Raw genomic sequence first — 21,373 nt, forward strand, 5'->3', positions numbered from 1 at the left:
CAGCAATAGGAGATTTTTGTTAGAATAGGAAATAGATTGGGGTTCCCATACAGAAATATTTCCCTTCAATTCTGACCCAAGTAATGTCCCATGGGATGAGACACAAACTGCAGTACAAATCTGAATGAGGTTATAACACTTCAAGTTCGATGTTGGCTATTTGGAATTCTCTTCTATCTTAAATCTTTTTTTCCAAATTGTAAACTAAGGGGTCTATTTATAAAGCAGTGAATTTGTTTTATCTCCTCGGTTTGTGTTGGCTGGAATTATTTTTTTTGTTTTTCTATAAGCTGACCTCCATCCCAACAGACCTCTGAAGGTGCAGTAGGTGTTATACAAAGTTTAACATTTGCTCTGTAGGTTGTAAAAGGGCCCTGACATAAAAGAGAACCATAGAGAGCTTACAACAACCACTATTTGCTGACAGAATAACAAACGGAATGGTATAGGTCACTTTAAAGTATTCTGATTGGAGCATTATGTAATTATAGGGATGGAAAAAGGACAAAGGTGTTGCATGTAAGCATGAATATCAAAACAAGATTGGTTTCATATGTTGCATCTTTATTTTGTCTTAGATCTCTTATTTAATGTTATATATATTAGCCCCAAAAACTTTTGAATTGTTTGTTAAGAATATTCTGTTTTCTGCAAGAGAGAAAAGTGTTTTCAGTTATCAGACAATATAAAGGTACAATACCTAATCACCTATTCAGTACCTAAGCCACCAGTATGTTACTAGAAATTATAACTAATATAGAATAATTTGTTGCCTTACTTTTCTTGTTGAAAGCAGCCCTTGTCTAAATAAGGGCAGTTCGCCATTATGGTTCTCAATCTTGCTTTTTTTAATTATCCAGTCTGCCAAAACTTCATCTGATTTAGGGCACCTACATGAGAATAAATATAAATATAAAAAAGTGGAATTATATTGTTTATATATATAATCTAAGCAGAAAAAAACCACATGGAATACCTTCATCATTTTTTTTATTTGTATGATTTGCGTGTTTGGCCTGTTGCCTTTCCTTTTTCTTTTTATATCAAATATGTCCAAAATGAAAATAACTGGATAGTGGTCTATCAAATGCTAACATAACAGTCTATATTAACTTGCAGTGTTTACATATTTGAATTACCCATACTTGTGCAAATCAATGCCACAAAAAGCAGCATCCCACTGAAAATATATGCTCCACAAATTTTTCATCTTTTCTCTGTGTGTGTGTGTCTCAAAAGTTGGTACATGTGTAAAAAATCCTTGTTTGATAAAGAGATTTTCTTAACAATTAACCTACAAAGTGCATAAACAGAAAACAAAACTACCAAATAATACAAATGAAGACTCACTAAGTTAGATAATTTGTATCATGTTTTAGATAAAAAGTAAATGTGAATATACATTAAACAGTAAAGAGTAAACACTTACTCTTGCCGATAAAATCTTTCTTCATTTTTTCCAAGGAAAGACCATGAGAATATTTGACTACCTAAAGGGGGAAAAATACAAAGTATTATCAAAATTACAGCACTGTATTAGACATTAACTTTGCAAAAGTAATCAACATGTTTCAGAAGGTCTCGTAACTTCTAACAATATATCAGTACTGTGATGATTAGCAGTGTTATGTAACATAGAGTTTTTTACTTACAACACAAGTGTGCAAGATCGACATGATTCTATGGACCCTAATACATTCAGCGAAATTCAATGCTCCTTAATACCCTCAGCACACTTTATCAGGCACTTCTATACTTTTCACATATACAGCAATCACATCTTGTATCCAGAGCTACCACCAGTGGATTAGCGGGTTGTCATTTGTCAAAATGGCAGACAGATCTGCACAGTTTTGTCAGGTGTCTTTATTTTCCTGTCTCTCTGACCTTAAGCTCTACTTATTTACTGTATATCACTTCTCTTCACCTCCCAGTGTTGACCATTTTCACACAAGCCCATCTCCAGGTATAATATTTTTACCAAGTTTACAACAGGTGGTTCCTTTACCAGATCTGTAGTTTCAAACATATATCGTATATCTTGCATTTTAGAGTACAGGTACAAACTCAGAATGGTATGGAGCTTTGAATCTAGATGTAAAAAATGTATAGAAAACCATTCAACAGTCATACAGAAAAAATCTTTCTACAGGTGCATGTATTCCAGTGGCTGAATACTTCTTTTTGTATCTGTAATTGTATGAAACAGAGAGCAGTAGTGCAATGTTGGGAGGAAAAAATAAAATATAGTACATCCTTGACCAAATCAAAATAATTTGTGTATGTTACAGGTCATATTTTAGAGCACCAGCACAATCACAATGTAATGCAAAGCCCTTGCCTTTCATATACCATTGGAAGATCTATTTCCTGCTTACTTTTCTCTTTATGAACTTAACAGCCTATCTATACCTGCCTCCTTATGCCTTACTTTTCCTACAAAACTGAAGAAAAATACTTATTTGTGACCTGTAAAATGAATCCTATAAGGAGATAAGTTATTGTAACTCTGTACTTATTCAAAATAATTGATTGTGCTTTGGAAATATAAGTACTGCCTTTTCAACAGCCTAGGGTGGTAAGTGGACACCCCTGTATAACTTCTACAGGTTTAAGTGAGACAAAAGAAGTGGCGTCCTAAGCCTAGCTGTGATATGTAGCAGAGCTGTGAAATTTTCAAACCAGGTAGACAATATTACAAATGCTTCCCAAGAAACAAAAATTGTAACATATCTTTTTTAAATATTTTAAAGGAACTCTTTTATGAAGTAAGTTACCCCTAATATTATCAAACATGAATCTGTGTTAGCTACATTAGATTCATAGAGGCATCTCTCACTCTTTGCATTAGACCTTTTTAACCCCCCCCTAGAAGCCAGCAGGAATACAAAAGCTGGTTGATAGAAACTTTAAAGAAGGTCAAATCTACTGTATGTCAGAAGAAGGTCAGTTGTAGGTACAATGACACTTAAATATAAATACTCATAAAAGTGTCTCAAATGAAATGTTATATACAAGCACCTGGATGCAAGCAATGCATTTGTCTAATGAGCCTAAGCCTATCACTACAGGCCCCGAAAACAGATAGTTAGAGATGTTCCAGCCATGTAAAGTACAGACAATATACATTTTTTATAAATATTTTTTCAATGACAATTTAGATAAATTAGTAAAATATAAGTAAATACGACCAGCTTTATGGATAGTTGTAGCCTTGGAATGAGCCCAAGCATGAACAATATTTGAGAGAGATTACAAGGATTTTCTCAGGGAGTGGTAAAAAAAAACTAGTATTCATCCAAATTAAAATCAGTGTAAGCATATGAGGTTGTATAGACCCTACAATCACAGAATCTGTTGCAAACAGTTAAATCTCCTCTGATTATTGGTACTGGTTGATATGGTGCCACTTAAATGAGTGTTGTTCAGGGGTTCTTCTCATATAATCATAGTTACTTGATATATACTGTGTTGTTTCTGTAAAAGTCCTAAAAAATATGTTGGATTTGTTTAAAAAGATATGTTGGTTATATGTTGGATAAGTTTAAAAAGAGGTATTGTCTATAGCTGAAAAATATACATAATAGTGCAGCCAATGGAAAAGCAACACAAGCTGTAGTAAGAAGGACTGATTTACAATTACTTGAGTCAAAATTAGGATGATATTTATATTACTCCCAATTTCCTATACTGCGTAATGCATTATGTATGTGGTAATTATCAAGTGGTCACTGGGTTTGTTTTAGATGGGGAGGCAAATAAACTAAGCATCTCCCCTGAGCAAATTCTGCTTCAAAACCAAATTTTCTAGTGCTGACATAGCAGAAGGCTACATGAGGACAGAAAAAATATTAGGAATAACTTTTGAAGCTACACTAAGAAAGTGCTACTTGACAGGATTCAAGATCCAAAGTAGCTCTTAATGCTTGTCGTGTATACAGTATGATTGATTACTGCACTGCAGTCGATTGCTGCTATGCTAAATGCTAAAAGAAAGTGAAAGAAAGACAGGGAAGAAATATTACTGATTTTTATGTGCATGCAGTTCGCATGACAGTCAATGGTTTTCTTTGAACAGGTAAGGCCAGCAACAACGAAACCATGAAAAATCTATTTGTACAATTTATTTTTAGAAGTGGTAAAACAACAATATGCTGTCGTAAGTCATAAAAAATAACTTGCTAGTGTTCCTATAAGCTATTTGTAATCTGCATCTAGGGAAATACTCGGTGGCCAAACTGTATCTCAGTGCAGGGAGAGTGGAGAGTCTGAATCTCAGTCATCCCTGGTATAACCCTAATCATATTGATCCATAGCAGCAAGGTTTGCCTAAGGCAACAGTTTAAGAGACTCGGAATGGCTTTTTTTGTCATTAATTGATCAATGAGTTTCCTCTTTCAGTTCTGCTTCAGACAAAAAGAAACTTAATATCTGTGCAACTGACTATCCAATGATTTTACAAAACAGTGTTTAACACACTGTGAAATTCAATTTATCCACACACTTCTTAAAACTCCTGCTAAAGATAAAATAGATCTGAACTAAAAATTGGCACATTTCATGTCATAGTATTTACAAATGTTAATTGCGCTTAAACACTACCCTTTAATAGTACACCCAGACAGCACTGTGCTTTATATTGCAGATTGATATCTGTTATGTGAAAAGTTACTAGCTGTGATTGTCAGTCTCTCAAAATTTATAGTAAAATTTGTTGCTACTTTTTCACTATGTTGCTATTTGCTGGAGATGAATCTATGCATGTTTCTGCATCCACCTGATTGTTCGGTGAATCTGTGCTTCCTACACCTCTCCTGCTGTATTCCTCACCCATCATCATATCAAGAGTCATCAGGGGAGAAACTCCAACATGAAGAACTAAAACCCTGCCTATGCCAAGTATGCTGGCCCCACACAGAGACACTGAGACTTATTTATGAAAACTCTCCAAGTCTGGAGAGAATACACTTTCACCAGTGAGGCTGTGTGATCCAGCAAACCTGGAATGGATTTTGTTTAGGTCATTTGCTTTTTTTTAGCAAATGTTTCAATTCTGGACCAGATCCATTTCAGATTTGCTGGATCGCCCAGCTTCAAGGATGAAAGTGTATCTTTACCAGCCTTGGAGAGCTTTAATAAATCAGGCACACTGTGCAGAATAAGTCATGGTAAAACTGTAATTGTACGGCCAACTGCAGGAAGCCTACAGGCCATACTTAGTTCGGTATGATGTTCAGATTTGCACCAACGATGGTTTAGCACAAGCAAAACATTTTTAAAACCATACTACACTGCAAAGTAAAAGTGAACCTTAGTCATCAGACTTAGAAGGGTTAGTAATATCTCAATCATTATAAAAGTAAGGTCTCAAAGTAGCCATATTTGGAGCATTGTTGTAGTTTGAGTTATTAGGGTCTTTTTAAAATAAAAAGAACTTGAGGCACTCAAAGCACAAGATCCACTTATTGTTGAACTGTTTTTGGACATACTCTGTATGTAGCAGGCTACTGCAGTGTTTTGCAAAAACATTGTGTATCTAAATCATCTCACACCATTTATGTTTTCTTACACTTCATCTTGCATTGTTAAAATATTAGGCAATATAATAGGCAATAGTCTACATAAAAAAACGATGGCAAATACATTTAAAATGCTAGGCAGAGGTGCTCTCAACCTACCAAGCAGGTAGCGGGAGGCAAGCAGGTTATGCAGTACAAAGAGGTTGTAAGGCTGCACACAAAGTGGACAACCAATCCAACTATATCAAGTGCACACATGCTTATAAAAAAAAATACAGTAAAAAATTTATGGTCAAAGTACACTTTCAGTGAGGTTAGACTACATCCACTGAGGTTAAACTACATTCAGGCATCACTTAAACGTGTAATTTAAACAACGCATGAATTTTACTAAGCCATATAAAAAATTCATCAGTATCAGTTTCTTAGGCGCTAATCTCTCAATAAAATAATAAAATAAAATTCACCTTCGACTTTGATAAGGTTCACTGCCGAATTCATGGCCTGCAACTGGCTTAATGGCTTGAACCCCTGATAAACCTTATGGCATAGGCTTCATAGTACAGGTCCTTTTTTAAAGTAGAGCTTAACATTTAACTGGACGACATTTCATTTGCTAAAACACTGTGTATTATATTAACTGCTATTTTGTTTTATAAAACATTGTTTTGACATGTTTAATGCTTTTTGTTTGTATCTCAGTTCTTCTCACTACCTCCAGACTCATTTAGTGCCTTCGACAAATATCCAAATTTGCTCCATTGCTCACTGCACATTATTATTGGCTTCCAGATAATGACAACAGTGAGTCATGCTTTCCCAATGTATTTTGGCTCAGCAGTTTCTAATCTTTATTGGGGAGCATTTGACAGGTTAAGACAGAAGTACAATTATTACAGACAGTTGGGAGGAAGAGGCTTTGTCCTACAACTAGTGTTAAGGGACAGGGCCCCTCCCCAACATACGGTTCCCCAAAAAAGGATTTGGGGATTGTGGAGTAGATACTTATCATCGAATCTGTAAGCTCTCCAACCAAATCTGTCCCCCCCAACCGGGAGATTAAGTACAGGTGTACATTTGTACACCTTAACCAATCCCAAGGAGAGTTTTAAAAAAGTACAAATAAAAAAATCACCCAGACCGCCTAAAAAATATTTTTATGAGTTAAAAACACCAAGATATACTTACCACTTTTGAAAATTGATAATATCAATAATTAAATCTATCAATCAATCTTGTCGTCCGACAATGTAAATCCATGTCAATCATAATAAACAACAACCTATACTGTTAACCCTTCACATAACTGTTTCTAAATGACAGATTCCTGTCTCTGCAGTAATAGCACAGGTATCACTGCAGTATTAATGCAGCCAGCTAAATCTTTTATCAATAGATTCCTTAGATTCTGTGGAATCTGGTTCAAATTTTATAGGGAACTCCATGTTTTTCTTTAAAAGATTTGGGGCACCCTCAAAAATTTTATTTAAAGGATATGTGTATTTATGATGTTTAATTTATTTAAATGCAAAACCACTTACTGGTTTCATTGTTTAATACCACAGTGTTTAAATAAATTACTAATTAAGCAACAGTTTATTGATGTTGCTTTGAAACGTTTTATCTAAGCTTTTAGGCAGTAAAGGTTACTGTGCTACGCAACTACAATGTAAAAAATATTTGAGTTCATGCCACAGTAAATACATACCTGGAATTATTATTTAGAATTGGAAAGTGATTATTAGTGGGACTGTGCTTATCATTGTCCAAGCAAAAACCCCATCAATTTAATTTGATAGCCTTAGCATTACCACACTGTAAATTAAACCACCAAAATAATGCCTTAAACATATTTTGGAAAACAGTAAAAATGTATGAAGGCCAGAGGAACAGTTTTGTGGTCTGCTGTAATTATATAAATACCTCCTAGTGTTTTATATAGATTCAGTGAGTACATTTTTTTCATACACAGCATAATCAAATATAAGTATACTTGGTACTGCAACACTTTCACTGTGTACCACATTTAATAATTGTTTTAAATGTGAACCTAATTCATTAAGCAGTTACAGTATATTGTATTTTGGTGAAACATACATGAACCACAGTCTCAGAACTGAAAAAAAAACAAAGCCTTTATTTAATAGTCACTTCCAACTAATCAAAAATAACAGAGGCCAAGGGGCCATAAAACTGTATAACTGATATGTAATGATTTCCAGGACTGCTTTCCGCTACATGGAGGTTATTTTTCATCCAGCCAGAGCGGCTTTAATCTAGGCAATGTAGGAGCCCCCTAAATAGATGAAAGTGGAATCAAATTTACAAATGGAATGCCTACATGTTAAAAGTCTACACAGATTTGTATTTTGTCAAGCAGTACAATTTATTTAAATATTGTGCTGTAACTCCACCTCAGTTTAAAAAAAAACAAAGAAAAAAACATTCTAGCTTTAAATAGAACCACAGAGGATCAGGAGTTATAATAAATGAGATCGCTCTTTTCCAGCTTGTTTTAGATTGTGTGTTTTGTGAAGTATGCATTGCAGCAACCTAAATTTATATTATTAGCCAATACTGACTCAAATTTTCCTTAATTTTCAACTATAGTAATTTTGCTACTAATATCACAAATAGAAGAAAGAAACAGCGAATGAATAAGTCAATGAAAAAAAAATGGACTAAGTTTTTCAATTTGTACTTCTGAGTGAAGTATAAAGCCCACATTTTTGTAGAAGACTAATACGTATGAATCGTCAGCACATTAAGCAATAGTGATATTTATAAACTGTGTTGAGCTTTGCTGATCTATAAAAGACAACTTGAGAGCCCCCCGAGCAATCTTACACTCACAGATATTATCAGATAGTAAGCCTTTTAGCAACTGCTGGATCTGTTAGAGTAACACCCGCAGAGTACTTCTAAAAGCTTCAGGCGGTATTCCTAACTCCTCCAGTAAAAGTATATTACCAGTTTAATGTTTGTGAAAAGAATACATTTTTTATAAATATGTTTATAAACATATATATGTTGGTGGCTCCGGGATGTTTTTTTGTGCACAAATCATATATGATTGTAGGGTTTGCATGTGCATGTGTGTCTATTAAAGATTATATTGTGGTCAGATCATTAGTGCTACTTTGAGTCTATGGACAGTTTATTGCAAGACAAATTATCAGAGATTTGTTATCAGTAACTAAGACTCAGCCTCAATAAAATAATGCGTAAATTCTGTTTAATTGTTCCCCCAGGGACAGCATGTAAATAAGATGCTCACATTTGAGGGAATAGATTTGCGTATTTTTACTCAGAAGTCTATTACCTTAACTAGATGTAGTATATTAGTAATTAAAAGGCAATCAATAAATTAGCTGCTCTATACTTCAATACACAACAAACCTACTTGTGCCATGAAACATTACTTGTTTTCCATCCTTTAGGGATAAAAGTCCTTCAAGACAGCAAGAACTTAAATTATTTTTTTATCTTGAATTCTGCATTATAACTTTATTCAATTTAAGAGCTTAATAAATAATTATTTTTATATGATAAACCTACCCACATACCCCCTCCCCATTTCTGATTACCTGGGGACTCTTTAAAGGACAAGTTCATTTTCTAATTAAAATCTGGTAGTCTACACTCGTTAAGACGCTAGCATAATCTAAACTAGATCCCTCACCATCTCTCAAACATTTGCTTACCTCTGGTCAAAATCCTTTGCCTCTTAATGATGGCCAATAATATTGGCCACAAATGCCTTATTTCCTGCCCTGGTAGGCTGTCACCAGCATCCTCCTGCCTCTCCACCCCACTGCTGAGTGCCCTCCCCAATATAATAAACATATATGCTCATCAGAATAAATCATTCAGTTTTATGGCATGCTGTGTTGGTCTTCAAAGACTGCTTGGTCCTAGTGTAGTCATATCCACATACAACAAACCATTAAAGTCAATGGCTAACTTAAGGTCTTGTGCTTATCTGATGCAAAAATACTAATTTGTTTTTTAGTAGTTCTGCACTAAATGTTCTTAAATGTTATGCACCAAATTGCAACTTTAATTTTTCTTTGTTCTAAAATTTCATATTCATTATTGTAAACGTACATATTTTTTTTTGATGATTGAGCACCAGGAATCAGCAGTGGTGGGGCTGGTATGTGCTGTAGTATTTTTTGTTTGTTTTTCGGAACCAAGCTCTAAGAGAAAATAAGTAAAGTACATTCAATGTCATTTCTCAGATTTCTAGTAAATGATATTGACAACTTTCAGCAATGTTTAACAAACATGTTACGTGATACTGTCACACTTTATCTTTGGAATACTTCAAAAGCTGCATGTCGCAGCACCAGTGCAGTTTCTATCAAGGTATAACAAATCTTGCATACATAAAATATTTTATACTATAATGCTGGCTGCAGCGTCTTCAAAGAAATATCTACAAACAGCTTGAAATATAGAGTGCCAATACATAGTACAAAGGATGCTCATTTTTTTGTATACCCTATAGTTTACTTAACCTATAACCTTTTTTGGAACCTTTAGTAACTGAGTGATCAGCTTCTTTATGTCCTGGTCCAACTTTACCAGAGTGAATTCTAATTGGGTGAACTTTGCAATCTTTTTATAGTAATGTATAGTTGGTCTAATAAGGCAAATGGTGTTAAAAGAGCTCAGAACTGACGATGTACAAATCAAAACTATGCAGATTTTTTTCAGTGAATTGAATTGCACTGCCCATTTGTTTAGTTTTACATCAGTAAATGACGATAACAATTTCTGCAGCCTAGAATTCCTCTTTCCAGCAGCATTCTGTTTTAAATTAGAAGCCTGATCCCTAGGACTATAATCTAATTTCCCATACCTGATTTTGCAATGTAAAACCTTGCTCTCCATGGAAATGCTTAAAACCAGGCAAAAACAATTAGCCGTTAAAATAAACTTGGCATTAAGAAAGCTGATCCAAGGATAGTAACCTTATTTATTCAACATCCCTTTTTTTCCAAATTGCTTTGCTAAACAGCCTGTATTAATTGTTCACGACCTACACCGCATGCTTCAATGAAAATAAATTACTTTATTTCTCTCACACTAGCAGTGACAGTGTAACTTAATTTCATTAGCTCGAATCTGTTGAGAGTATTCAGATTTCCATAGCAGGACGCACTTGAAATGAAAAGATGCTTTCGATTCTCAATTAACAGAATCATTTCCTTTCAACTGAAATGAATGTTATTGAAACCAATTAGCATGGACTGGAAAATCTCTCATTAATGAGGGGAGTGTGGGTGAGTAAACAGCAATGAAAAGATGAAATTAGAGGAGAGCCTCTTCTTGTTGGGCTGAATAATTACATGCTTAGTTGCCTAATTGTCTGGTGAAAGGCATAGCAGTGGTAGCAGCAGATTGCTGTGTTCATTAGGCAGCAAAAGGCCACCTGCTGCTGTGGCTCGTTCTCCCGCAGTCTATATACACGTGTCTGTCCCTGGGGGTTCATATTTGGACACAAGACTAACTGTGAAAAGCAAATGAGCTTGCCAATATGCTGCAATATTGTGTCCTTTATGCCAAAATACAGACGCTTAATGTGTCACATGCGATGAATAAAACTAACAGGAAAAATGAAGTCAAAAAGAAAAAGAGGAACTGATCTTCTTTGGCATCCTAGGGTGAAAACGTGTTGCGTTATCGGTCAATTTTTACAGATGTTGTCTCTTGCCCAGGCATGTTACTAATAATAGAGATTGTAAACACAAGCACTGCATGAAAAGGCCCTTGCAGCACTTGTGGATTTGTCTTCAAGTTGCAGAAACCACCAGGAGTCAATCTAGATGATCCAAAATCAAACAATGGAAGACACCATATTCAACACCCATTTTAACATGACGGAACATTGTATTAAAACAGTATTTAGCTGGACACATTCTTTCTTTCTTTCCCAACCACTAGGGAATGCTAGCCAGCTGGTATTAACCCCATTGTGAAAGCTTGTGTATGCATTGACCTTTAAGGTGCCTGTGTTCAGAGGGATTGGTAAAATTCAAACCAATCTAAATCTCAGAAGCTACACCCCTGACAAATTACTATCAGAAAAAAATATATCAGATATGAAGTCACCATCCACTTTATTAGGTACATCTGTGTAACCGCTTGTTAATGCACATAATCAGTCAGCCAATTAAATAGCTTAATAGGGCATATAGACATTGGTAAATTGACCTGCTGAAATTCAAACTGAGCATTAGAATGAAGAAGAAAGAAGATTTAAATGGCTTTGGATGTGACATGGTTGTTTGTTCCAAGTGGGCTCCTTTAGGTATTTCAGAAACTGCGGATATGCTGAGATTTTCGTGCACAACCATCTCTAAGGTTTACCGAGAATGGTTTAAAAAAGAATAAATAATAACTTCTCTTGGCAAATATGCCTTGTTGATGTCAGAGATCAACAAAGGATGACCAGACTGGTTTGGGCTGATAATAAGGCAGTAAGTCAAATAACTACTCCTTACAATCAACGTAAGCAGACGAGCATCTCCGAACACATAACATGTTAAACATTAAAGCAGATGGAATCCAGCAGTAGGAGACCACACCAGGTGCCACTCCTGTTGGCTATGAACGGAAAATTGAGGATACATTTCACACAGACTCACCAAAATCGGATGATGAGTCTCAATGTCCACTGCAACATTTGGAAAAAAGCGTCAGAATTTGGAATCAACAATATGAAATCATGGATTCATCCTGCTCTGTATCAATTGTTCAGACTGATAGTGGTGTAATGGTGTATGAGACACATTCTTGGCACTCTTTGGGACATGTTAATACCAAATAAATATAATTTACATGCCACAGCCTACCTTAGTATTTTTGCTGACCATTTCCATCCCTTTATGACTGCCGTGTACCCTTCTTCTGATGGCTACTTCCAGCAGAACGGTGTGTCATGTCACAATATTCAAAACATCTCAATTTTTTTTTTTGCCTAAAGTACAGCTGTGTAAATAGTATTAGAATAAGAAAAATAATAAGAAAACAAGAGTTAGCATTCCTATGAGGATACCACAACAAAGCACATTGGAAATCCCAACTTGTGTATTGCAGGAGTGCTCATCATTTCTTACCATTTCATCTGCCTATGTCACTGGCATAGGGGATTGCACAAAATTGTATTCTCACTTCTTAGTCTGAATACCAATAAGATGCACTGGAGAATCAAATACTGCAGTGGGAAAGTCAATGACAGGAGTCAATCTCTGACATGGAACACTTTCTAGAAGACAGTATACTGCCAACTGAGAAGCTTTATGTGTGCATCAAGAATGCAGGGATTTCTGGAATCAATGTAACCATAAAACCATAGCAGATTTAATTTTCATCTGCTTTGATTTAACACACCATCTCCTTGGTGTAATCCCACCACAAGTAAGAAAAGACACTCTCCCGTCACATACATGCTGCACTGAAGTGATTCAGGGGGCAAAGACATACCTGTTGACTGTCCACAATTTTATCCAGATGTCTATATTATCTACCTGGCTGCCATGGTAGCTTTATACATATATCTTACAGTATTTGTGTCTTCTAAGTAGTCCTGTCTTATATGTAGCTCTGATTCCAGGCAGTGTTATCAATAGTCCTCACAGGGAGCATATATAAATGAGAATTAGGTGAGGATAGGTTACGGTCACATACAGAAGCCAAATAAATTATGAAGCTTCTGGCTGAAAAACATATGAGACTTAGAATAAAGACACATGGAACCTTTACTCGCTTGAAATGTTTCCAAGGAATCACTAACAATTCATACATATTTAATAATATTTGTTGTTTCCAAATAAAGTATTATACATTTGAGGTATATATAAAAAAAAAATAATTTACATTTCTATTGTATAACATGCCTGGTGCAAATGTGAAAGTAATCCTACAAAGTATAATATCATTTAATTATTTCCTCTTGAATATTGGAACCAAATTCCACTTTGTATCTTGCTTCCAAAAATTGCCTAGCATGAAACACTATAAGGCATACATGTTACCCAGCTTCTGCTTTAATTTACAATATATAATGTTGCTTTAAAATTGTATAGTTAAAGAGATGGAAAAGGTCAATGTTTTCCACTTGCACCAAAATTCCCCAAACTGACCCACTGGTTTATTGATCAATAAGGTCACAGCTGATAATTAAATTGAAGTTAGTCCAATCAATAATGACATTAGAGCTTCCTACAAAACAGATTTTCACTCAGGCCTGTTGAACAAACAATCTGAAACTTGGTAGTCAGGCTATCGAGTCTATCAACAAAGCTATACAAGTCTCTAAGCTTGACAAAGACATCAGATACAGAAAAAATTTAATGTATTCTATAAAATGTGGGTTATTCCTAGACTGTTGGTCATAGATAGTGTTGTCATGTGAGTTTTGATGCCAGCCTTGTATTTAGCCCAAGAAAAAACACTTATATGATTGATATGAATGATAGGATACTATCATTCCTTTAAAGCAAAACTGCATGTTAATATAAAAAATTGTGACCAGGCTGGTCCTTTATTGCACAAGGTAGAGGCGATGCCCCTTCTGCAATAAAATAAGCAAGCCTGCCTGATTGCAATTTTTTTTTTTTATTCACCTACTCACACTCTTCCTTATTTTCTCTTTGATCTTGTATCTTCGACCATCCTGATTGGTCAGGCAGGATTAACCTAACTTCTCCACATATAAGAGAGATGATGTTCAGTCCCAGCTGGCCTGGGGATGCCAGGATACTCAGCATATCCCAGCATCCTGCACATGTGAAACTTTTTGTAATAAGAAGAGATAATTGCGAACAGGTAGGAAAATATGTTTTATTGCAGAATAGACATTGACTGCCCTTTCTGCAAAAAAAAAACCCTGCCCGCTCACAATTTTGTATTGCAGAACTTTAGTTCCACTTTAAACTTGTGACAAGAAAAGCTAGCTATCGTATACCAGATCCCAAATGTTGATCAAAATCCAGCAATTTCAGGTTTCCTGCATCACTGTGCAGTTGCTGTGTACAGATCTGGTAATGGTAAGAGCAACTGTCTTGGCTCTGAGACAATGGTGAAGAATCAAACCGCCAGGAAAGCAGGAAATCGCATAAAATTGAAATAAGCTACTTGCTTAGGCCTTATTTCTAAAAACAATGGAAGAGGAAAGCCCCACCCTTGAAGCAGAAAAGCCCAAATGTGTTTTGGTATTTTGTTATTGTCTGAATGCTGCAATGATCCTTGACAATGCCAAATTAAACCAAGTTGGTGAATATCTGGTTCTTTGGAGCTAGTGAAGAAAGAGAAAGTAGATACAACTGGTGTTTGGTGATCATTGAATTAATGGAAGATCAAGCTTCTATGGTTGGGATTGGAAGTGACAAGTATAATGGTATATGGTTTATAGGAGTACCCACCAAGCCAGCTAGATCTGTGGCTGGTACAGATGGATTTTGGTATCTATACTGGGAGGCGCTGTCAGGGGCCTAATTACTTTAATTGCATAAACTTTAAATTCCACTCTGAATTTATATATGTTTTTTTTTGGTTGATGTAAATATTATAAAAAAGCTGTGGCAAAAATTACTCCAACATACAACTAGGTGTTGTGTGTATTTTATTTAAAAGTATTTTACCTGCCCCCTCCTCTTCCTTGGTCTCAGCCCTGCCCAAGATGAAGCAAAGTAAAATATATGTAAAATCTAGACAATATTCCATGAACATGAATCCAAACTAACATGTGATCCACATGCATCAGTTTTTAGCTGTAAAATTGGGGTTGTAAAAATGAACAAACTTCCTGTTGGTTTTTACAAATGTATTTTTTTGGGAAAATAAGCCCTAGAGATGAAATCAGAAAAATGCAACCAATATAACATCACCTTTAATTACTTGGCCATGAATTTCACATCTCTGCAGTATTTCCTACAGAATGTGCTCCTTTTCCTGACTGACACTTTCATTTCGTCTAATTTTAAAAAGTGACCTTGTGCCATCTGGTTAACCCAGGGGGTAACAATTTCCCCTGAGAAGCCCAGATACTGAATTTGAATATATTTACATATTTAACCTAACTAAATGCTTTTTTATTTTATTTTTTCAGTTTTTTTTTATAAAATGTTTAGTCTGTTTTACATCCTTGTTAAATGTTGCTCATGTAGACCATGGTTTTTATAAAGAGTCATTTGCACTAACAATTCTGAAGAATTATTGTTCATAGGCATTTATTATACTGACCAAGTTCAATATGCAATGGGATTGAGTATGCAAAAAAACTCCAATCATTTTTTAATGTTTGCATATTCTGTATTCTTTGCATACTTCACTCTACATGTGACTTAAACTGGTGTCTAGTCTTCATTTTATTGTAAAAGGGGGCGGATATTTGGGAGATACAGACTCCTCACAGCATCCTCCTACCACCCCCACATATACTCCATCTGACATTTCATATTTCAAGCCAACAAGCACACACCAGGTTTTGTGCTAAATAGTTTAATTCTGGTTATGTCACAGAATAACACATTTATTTGATGATAGACATGGTATACAAATTAATCAAAAGAATGATTCTAGAGAAAAAAATGACAAAGGTTACAAAGCATTTTGAAAGTTCTATTTTGTTAAGTTGCTATGTAAATGTGAATTAGCAACAATCCTAAAACTAATATACTAAAGACAATTTAGCATTTTGCATTTCTTTGTTATCTTTTGTTGCAAAATATGCAAAATAACAAGGTCACATTGGTGTCACATGTATCTGTAAACGCTCCTTCCTCTCAGTGACTATCTGTGCTATAACATTAGTAAATATCAGGTACATATAGGGCACCCAATACAGGTTACCAAAGAGGCCTCATTGAAATCAACCAGTTACAACAAGCAGAAGTACATTATATATTTTGAGAGCCGAATGCATTATATAAAATAATTTACCGAGTCATTTTCTGGATGCAGGGGGAAAGACATTGTCTGTAGGAGAAAAAAATTGCAGAACATACTTAAGTCTATATTGTACAATATGAAATAATCAAAATGGTATCCATGAGTATAAAAAAAGAAAGCAAATACTGCCTTTGCAACTGTTACACTTATCAATGACATTAAAAAGGTGGCCATTCACCATTTTGGCTTCCCATGTACTGATAAAATAACCATAGCTGATATGCACATGCTTTGTATGTGGCACCAATTGTTGACCAGCTTATCCAACACCACCTGTTTTTTAAAACAAAATTGTGGGAAACAATATGATATGATTTTTAACCTATATTAGGAGATTGGAGGTGAAATGTATTAAATGAATTTCGAGTTTTTACTTAGCAAAGTGAATTCGTAATATGCAAGAGAACTATGCCCTCTCAATACTAAACCAGGTGGAAGAAAATAGAAAAAAAACATAATTTTTGCTTGCTTATGATTACATGCCTAAAATCAGCTTCTTACCTCATTCACTAAGCTAAGTGAAATATTCTTTGTAGAGTGGTTATTACTTTAGTAAATCAACCGAATGACTGCAAAACTGCTAAGGCCCTGAAAGAACAAGAACCCCAAACATGATTTTGTGTTCCAACAAAGCTTCCTGCTGTATGTGCTTGATTACACCTGCTCACCAAAGGTCCAACCTGACCTTTGGCTTGTTCCTGACTCCAAGGTTGTGTTACATTTTGGTACCATGGGTAATGGCTGGCTTCTCTGGTGTGCCTGAGGGTAATAACCCAGGAGTAGTTAGCAACAATGTCCCTCTGATTTCCCATTGATGGCTTTTTAGACTCTCTGCTTTAGCCACACCATCAACATTTACAAAGCAGAACTCCTGCAGCCTGGATAAGGCCGCTCTCAGCAGAGACTGACCCCAGTATGTAACCCTCATAGACATCGACAAGATTTTGTCTGAAGGCAATAAAGAGCTCTTTTGATATTGGAATGATGACACCACCCATGTCAACAGCAAGGAGAACACCAAGCCCTCAATGAGATTTAGATAAAGTAGGTTCTTTAGGCTATCTATTTCAATTGTGTTTAGATTATGAGAATGAATAAACCATGCATATTGTATGTGCAATTTGTTCACAAATATCTTCTTCATCTGTAGGCACTATATGAATAATGAAATACATTGACAAACTCACCAATTTCCATAAGATGTACTTACTTTCTCACATGACTGTAATGTAAATTAAAATTTGGAGGACAAAGATTATTACTGTACTCTAAAGCCGAGTACAAAAGTATTACTAGAATGCTGTGTTTTAGAAAAAAAAATCAAACTTGATTAAATGCAATGTTGTTGCCATGTTGGTTTGATTCAGCCATACTGAGACAGCATGATACTTTACTGTTTAAAGTTAATGTAATAAGATCAAAGTTTAAAACACTGGAAATGCTCAATGATGTTACTTAGATAAGGGGAATGAACTGTGACATGTCTCCTCAGCTAATCCAACACACTGATTTGATAAAATATGTCATGCAAACAACAGCACAATCTACCAAGATTCCACCATCTTTTCTTAAGAAACTTAAAATCAGAATCAGAGTCTATAAGAAACACAGGCCTGTCTTTACTTCTCAGAAGATCTATAAAGGAAGCTAAGATTAAAGCAGTCTGCTGTCTGAAATGTAGATTTATCAAATTCCTTCTCAAATTTCTTGATAAAAGAATATATGGGTGTCAATTTGCATTTCTCATATATTCCCAAGTGCTTACCTACAATGACACCGTTCTAAAATCTGCTGGTCTCGAAATATTTAAAAGTATTGGTGGTCTGACGTGTACAAGTTTATAGTTTTAGTGAAGGGACTAAAACTTATTTTTCACACCATAGAAATGCCTGATGTGATTGTCATCTTACAATTTTTATTGCATATTAAGATTTTTTGTATAATTTTGTACAGTGAAAAAACAACATGGTATAAGGTTGGTTTCATAATGTTGCATTGAGTTGATAATAGCATGCACTATTTTTTTTAGATTGGAGTACGACATCACAAACAAGATAAGTGGCGTTGTGCTGGAACACATGTTAGTCTTTGTGGGCATGTACTCATATAAACTGATTTTTTTACTTGATATGTAGTAAAACTTAAAAAAAACAGTTTCATCCAAAAGAATAGAAGATATAGATAGAATTTGGTGGGTTGCATCATTTGAAGAGTTCTAGCAGCAGCAGGATTCTCTGGCTCTCTTTTCACTTTAGGATTTTGGTTATTCTTCTCCACCTTAATTTATTATACACTCCTTCCTGCTTGCATTGCACATAATAGAAAATAAATTAAAATCCAACAAGTCAACTGAAACTCCCTTAGAAGGTCCCCTAGGGGTACAGGCCTGAAAACTGCTGAGATTAAAGAAACTCTTGGGTGGCGTGGCTTGGCAGTATAGCATTTAAAAATGTTGAAGTAACAGTTATAGTGAACAAACCTATTAATGTCAAAACATTTGAAATATTTTTAAGATTTTCATTTTTTTCAGTTTTATTATTTTTCATAACATGTTGTTACCATGTCCCACCCGGCAATTCACACTGCACTTCTGTTTTTTCTCACACACCAAGATTAGTTGCAGGGCAGCCAATTACCCTAACTGCATGTTTCTGAGATGTTGGGGACACTAGAGGAAACATGATCACATGCAGAACACATGCACATGTCCTGGCCAGGATTTGAACCCCAGCCCTTGAACCACATCTGTCACCCCAAAGCTTTTGGTATTTAGAAAAGCAAGATAAATAAATTGATAATTTAATAAACTGATCTTAATCACACTTTGAAAATATTTGGAAAAATGAATGAAATAAAACAGCATGGTAACCATGGAAGCAACATTTAAGCTGTTGTTGTTCTAGTCAAACTTAGTAAGTAGAAGACAAAAATATAACCAAGACTAATATGTCTGTTTTATAATTAACAAAGCCCACAGAGGAGCAAGAAAAGCCGCCACATTCTTAGAATGTTCTCATAAATGCCTACAGGTAATTTAATTATTAAGTATGGCTTACAGTACTCCTAATTTATTTCCACTTTTTATAGTTGTCTTATCATAGTACCACCTACATACATTTAGGCTTTTACTAGGCAGTTCAGTATAAATTTAATGCAGATAGAAGTCATTGCAATCAGCCTGATCGTCCCTGACATGAATTTATGTAGATGTAAGTGCTAAACTGTTGGTTGAACTGTTGATCTTGTTAATGTAACATATCCTAAATTAATTTAAAGATTAGAAAAGAATCTCTCTAATGCTGTGTATTTGGTAATCTTGAACCAACAACCTGTAATGACTTTCAGATGTTTTAGTGCTACTAAAATGTCCTTTCAAAGGTCTGTCTGGGGGCTTCCTGTGCACATCAGACATCACAATCATTTTTCTCAGGATAAAAGAAGAAAGTGCTGATTTTGTGGTGAAGGCCAAAACCAGCATCAAAGACCATGGAAATGATAACCAGAATGAGGAAATAAGCTGCAGACATGACACGTGATGATTACACTGTCCATCTGGTCAGATCAGCTCCAAATGACGCTTATAAAGACTGACTAGATTTTTTATGTTCTACTCAATACAAGAGGATAATTGATTTGGATTATTTTTACAAGTCCAAACAGATTTAATTTTAAAAGACTTGAGTGACTTGGAAAGCAATATTTTCTGTTCTTACTTTTTCACCTTTATTTTAGCTAGTTGTAAGAAATAATGCAACTTATGCTTGTATTGATAGACTAGATCCACACTACTAGAGGCAAATATATAACTTTTAAATATAATTATATAAAAAGCTGTTGTTACTAATGTGCTTTCACTGCTGTTTGTGTCTCCATTGGGGAGTTTTGTCTACATTCCTTCTTGTTGATGCAGGTGAAAGAAAAGGAAAGAAGAAAATTCCCAAAAGGATAAGAACACCCAACATAAAAGCGATCACTGCATCAAATGTTCCCACTTAGAGATTTACCCCATGTTCTGGTGACAATTGTTTACTTTTACCTGGTCACACAGAGGAGGAAGTCTGTGGGAGTGAGGGATAAAGAACTGTAAGTAATAGTATTTTTTATTTGTACACTAGGCCAAAAATGAGCATTGAACCCCATTGGTAGTTTTTACATTTCCTTGGAGTTCGGCTATAAGTATTTTATTTACCTTTATTTACTCCTGTGGTTACCTTTCAGTAAGGTAGAGACAACAATGTTACAAGATTAGTAGTTACCAATTTAAAAGGGGGTGGCTCATAGTAAGCCAGTGGTTCAAAAGAAGGGGTAGCTTCAAAATAAAAGTGAACTTCAATGGAGATTTTCTGTCTCCAGGATAGGACCCCCTGCTGAATTTTAAATGTGTCATTTGGCTACCTACACCCTGCAATGGTTCTGCAATGAGAATCTGGTGTGTGTACAGCACTCTTCGTCCATCGTCCAAATGACCATCCTGGCGGATCCACGGATGATGGACGACAAAAGATCTTAATGGAAGTGAAGGGGGAAAGAGCGCAGCGGGGTTCTGCTCTGTTGTTCTCCCCTTCCCCTCTTCATAAAGCAGAACGGTGCTGTATGTAGAGAGCTCACTCATGCATCGTGCAGTCGTTAGTCGTTGGAAAGGATCGTGAAAGATCCTTTCCAATGACAATTATTGCACGTTTGTATGTAGCCTTTGTCCGCAAATAACAAATTGGGTAACCAATGATTGCTTACAGAAAGGTTTTTGTGTTACCTATCCACAATAATAATTTAATTCAGTATATTCCCTGCTTTTTACAAACTTTTTGTAAAAAAAAAAAAATCTTCATCTAAACTGCTGACCAAGAGGTGGGTATAATAGCTTAAAATGGTCAAAAAAACATTTATTATTGAAC

General features: G+C 35.3%; 1 protein-coding gene across 1 annotated transcript in view; it reads right to left on the reverse strand.

The window, feature by feature from the left end:
- Positions 1–21,373, reverse strand: part of LOC140328433 (uncharacterized) — a 105,546-nt gene that overhangs the window by 69,269 nt on the left and 14,904 nt on the right. Inside the window, exons 2-3 of the mRNA XM_072408022.1 lie at positions 1,430–1,490; positions 779–890 (exon numbers count right to left, since the gene is read on the reverse strand). Coding sequence (XP_072264123.1) covers positions 779–890; positions 1,430–1,490 — 173 coding nt within the window. The remainder of the gene's footprint in view (positions 1–778; positions 891–1,429; positions 1,491–21,373) is intronic.

Source organism: Pyxicephalus adspersus, chromosome 4, assembly GCF_032062135.1.
Source record: "Pyxicephalus adspersus chromosome 4, UCB_Pads_2.0, whole genome shotgun sequence".
Lineage (NCBI taxonomy): Eukaryota > Metazoa > Chordata > Amphibia > Anura > Pyxicephalidae > Pyxicephalus > Pyxicephalus adspersus.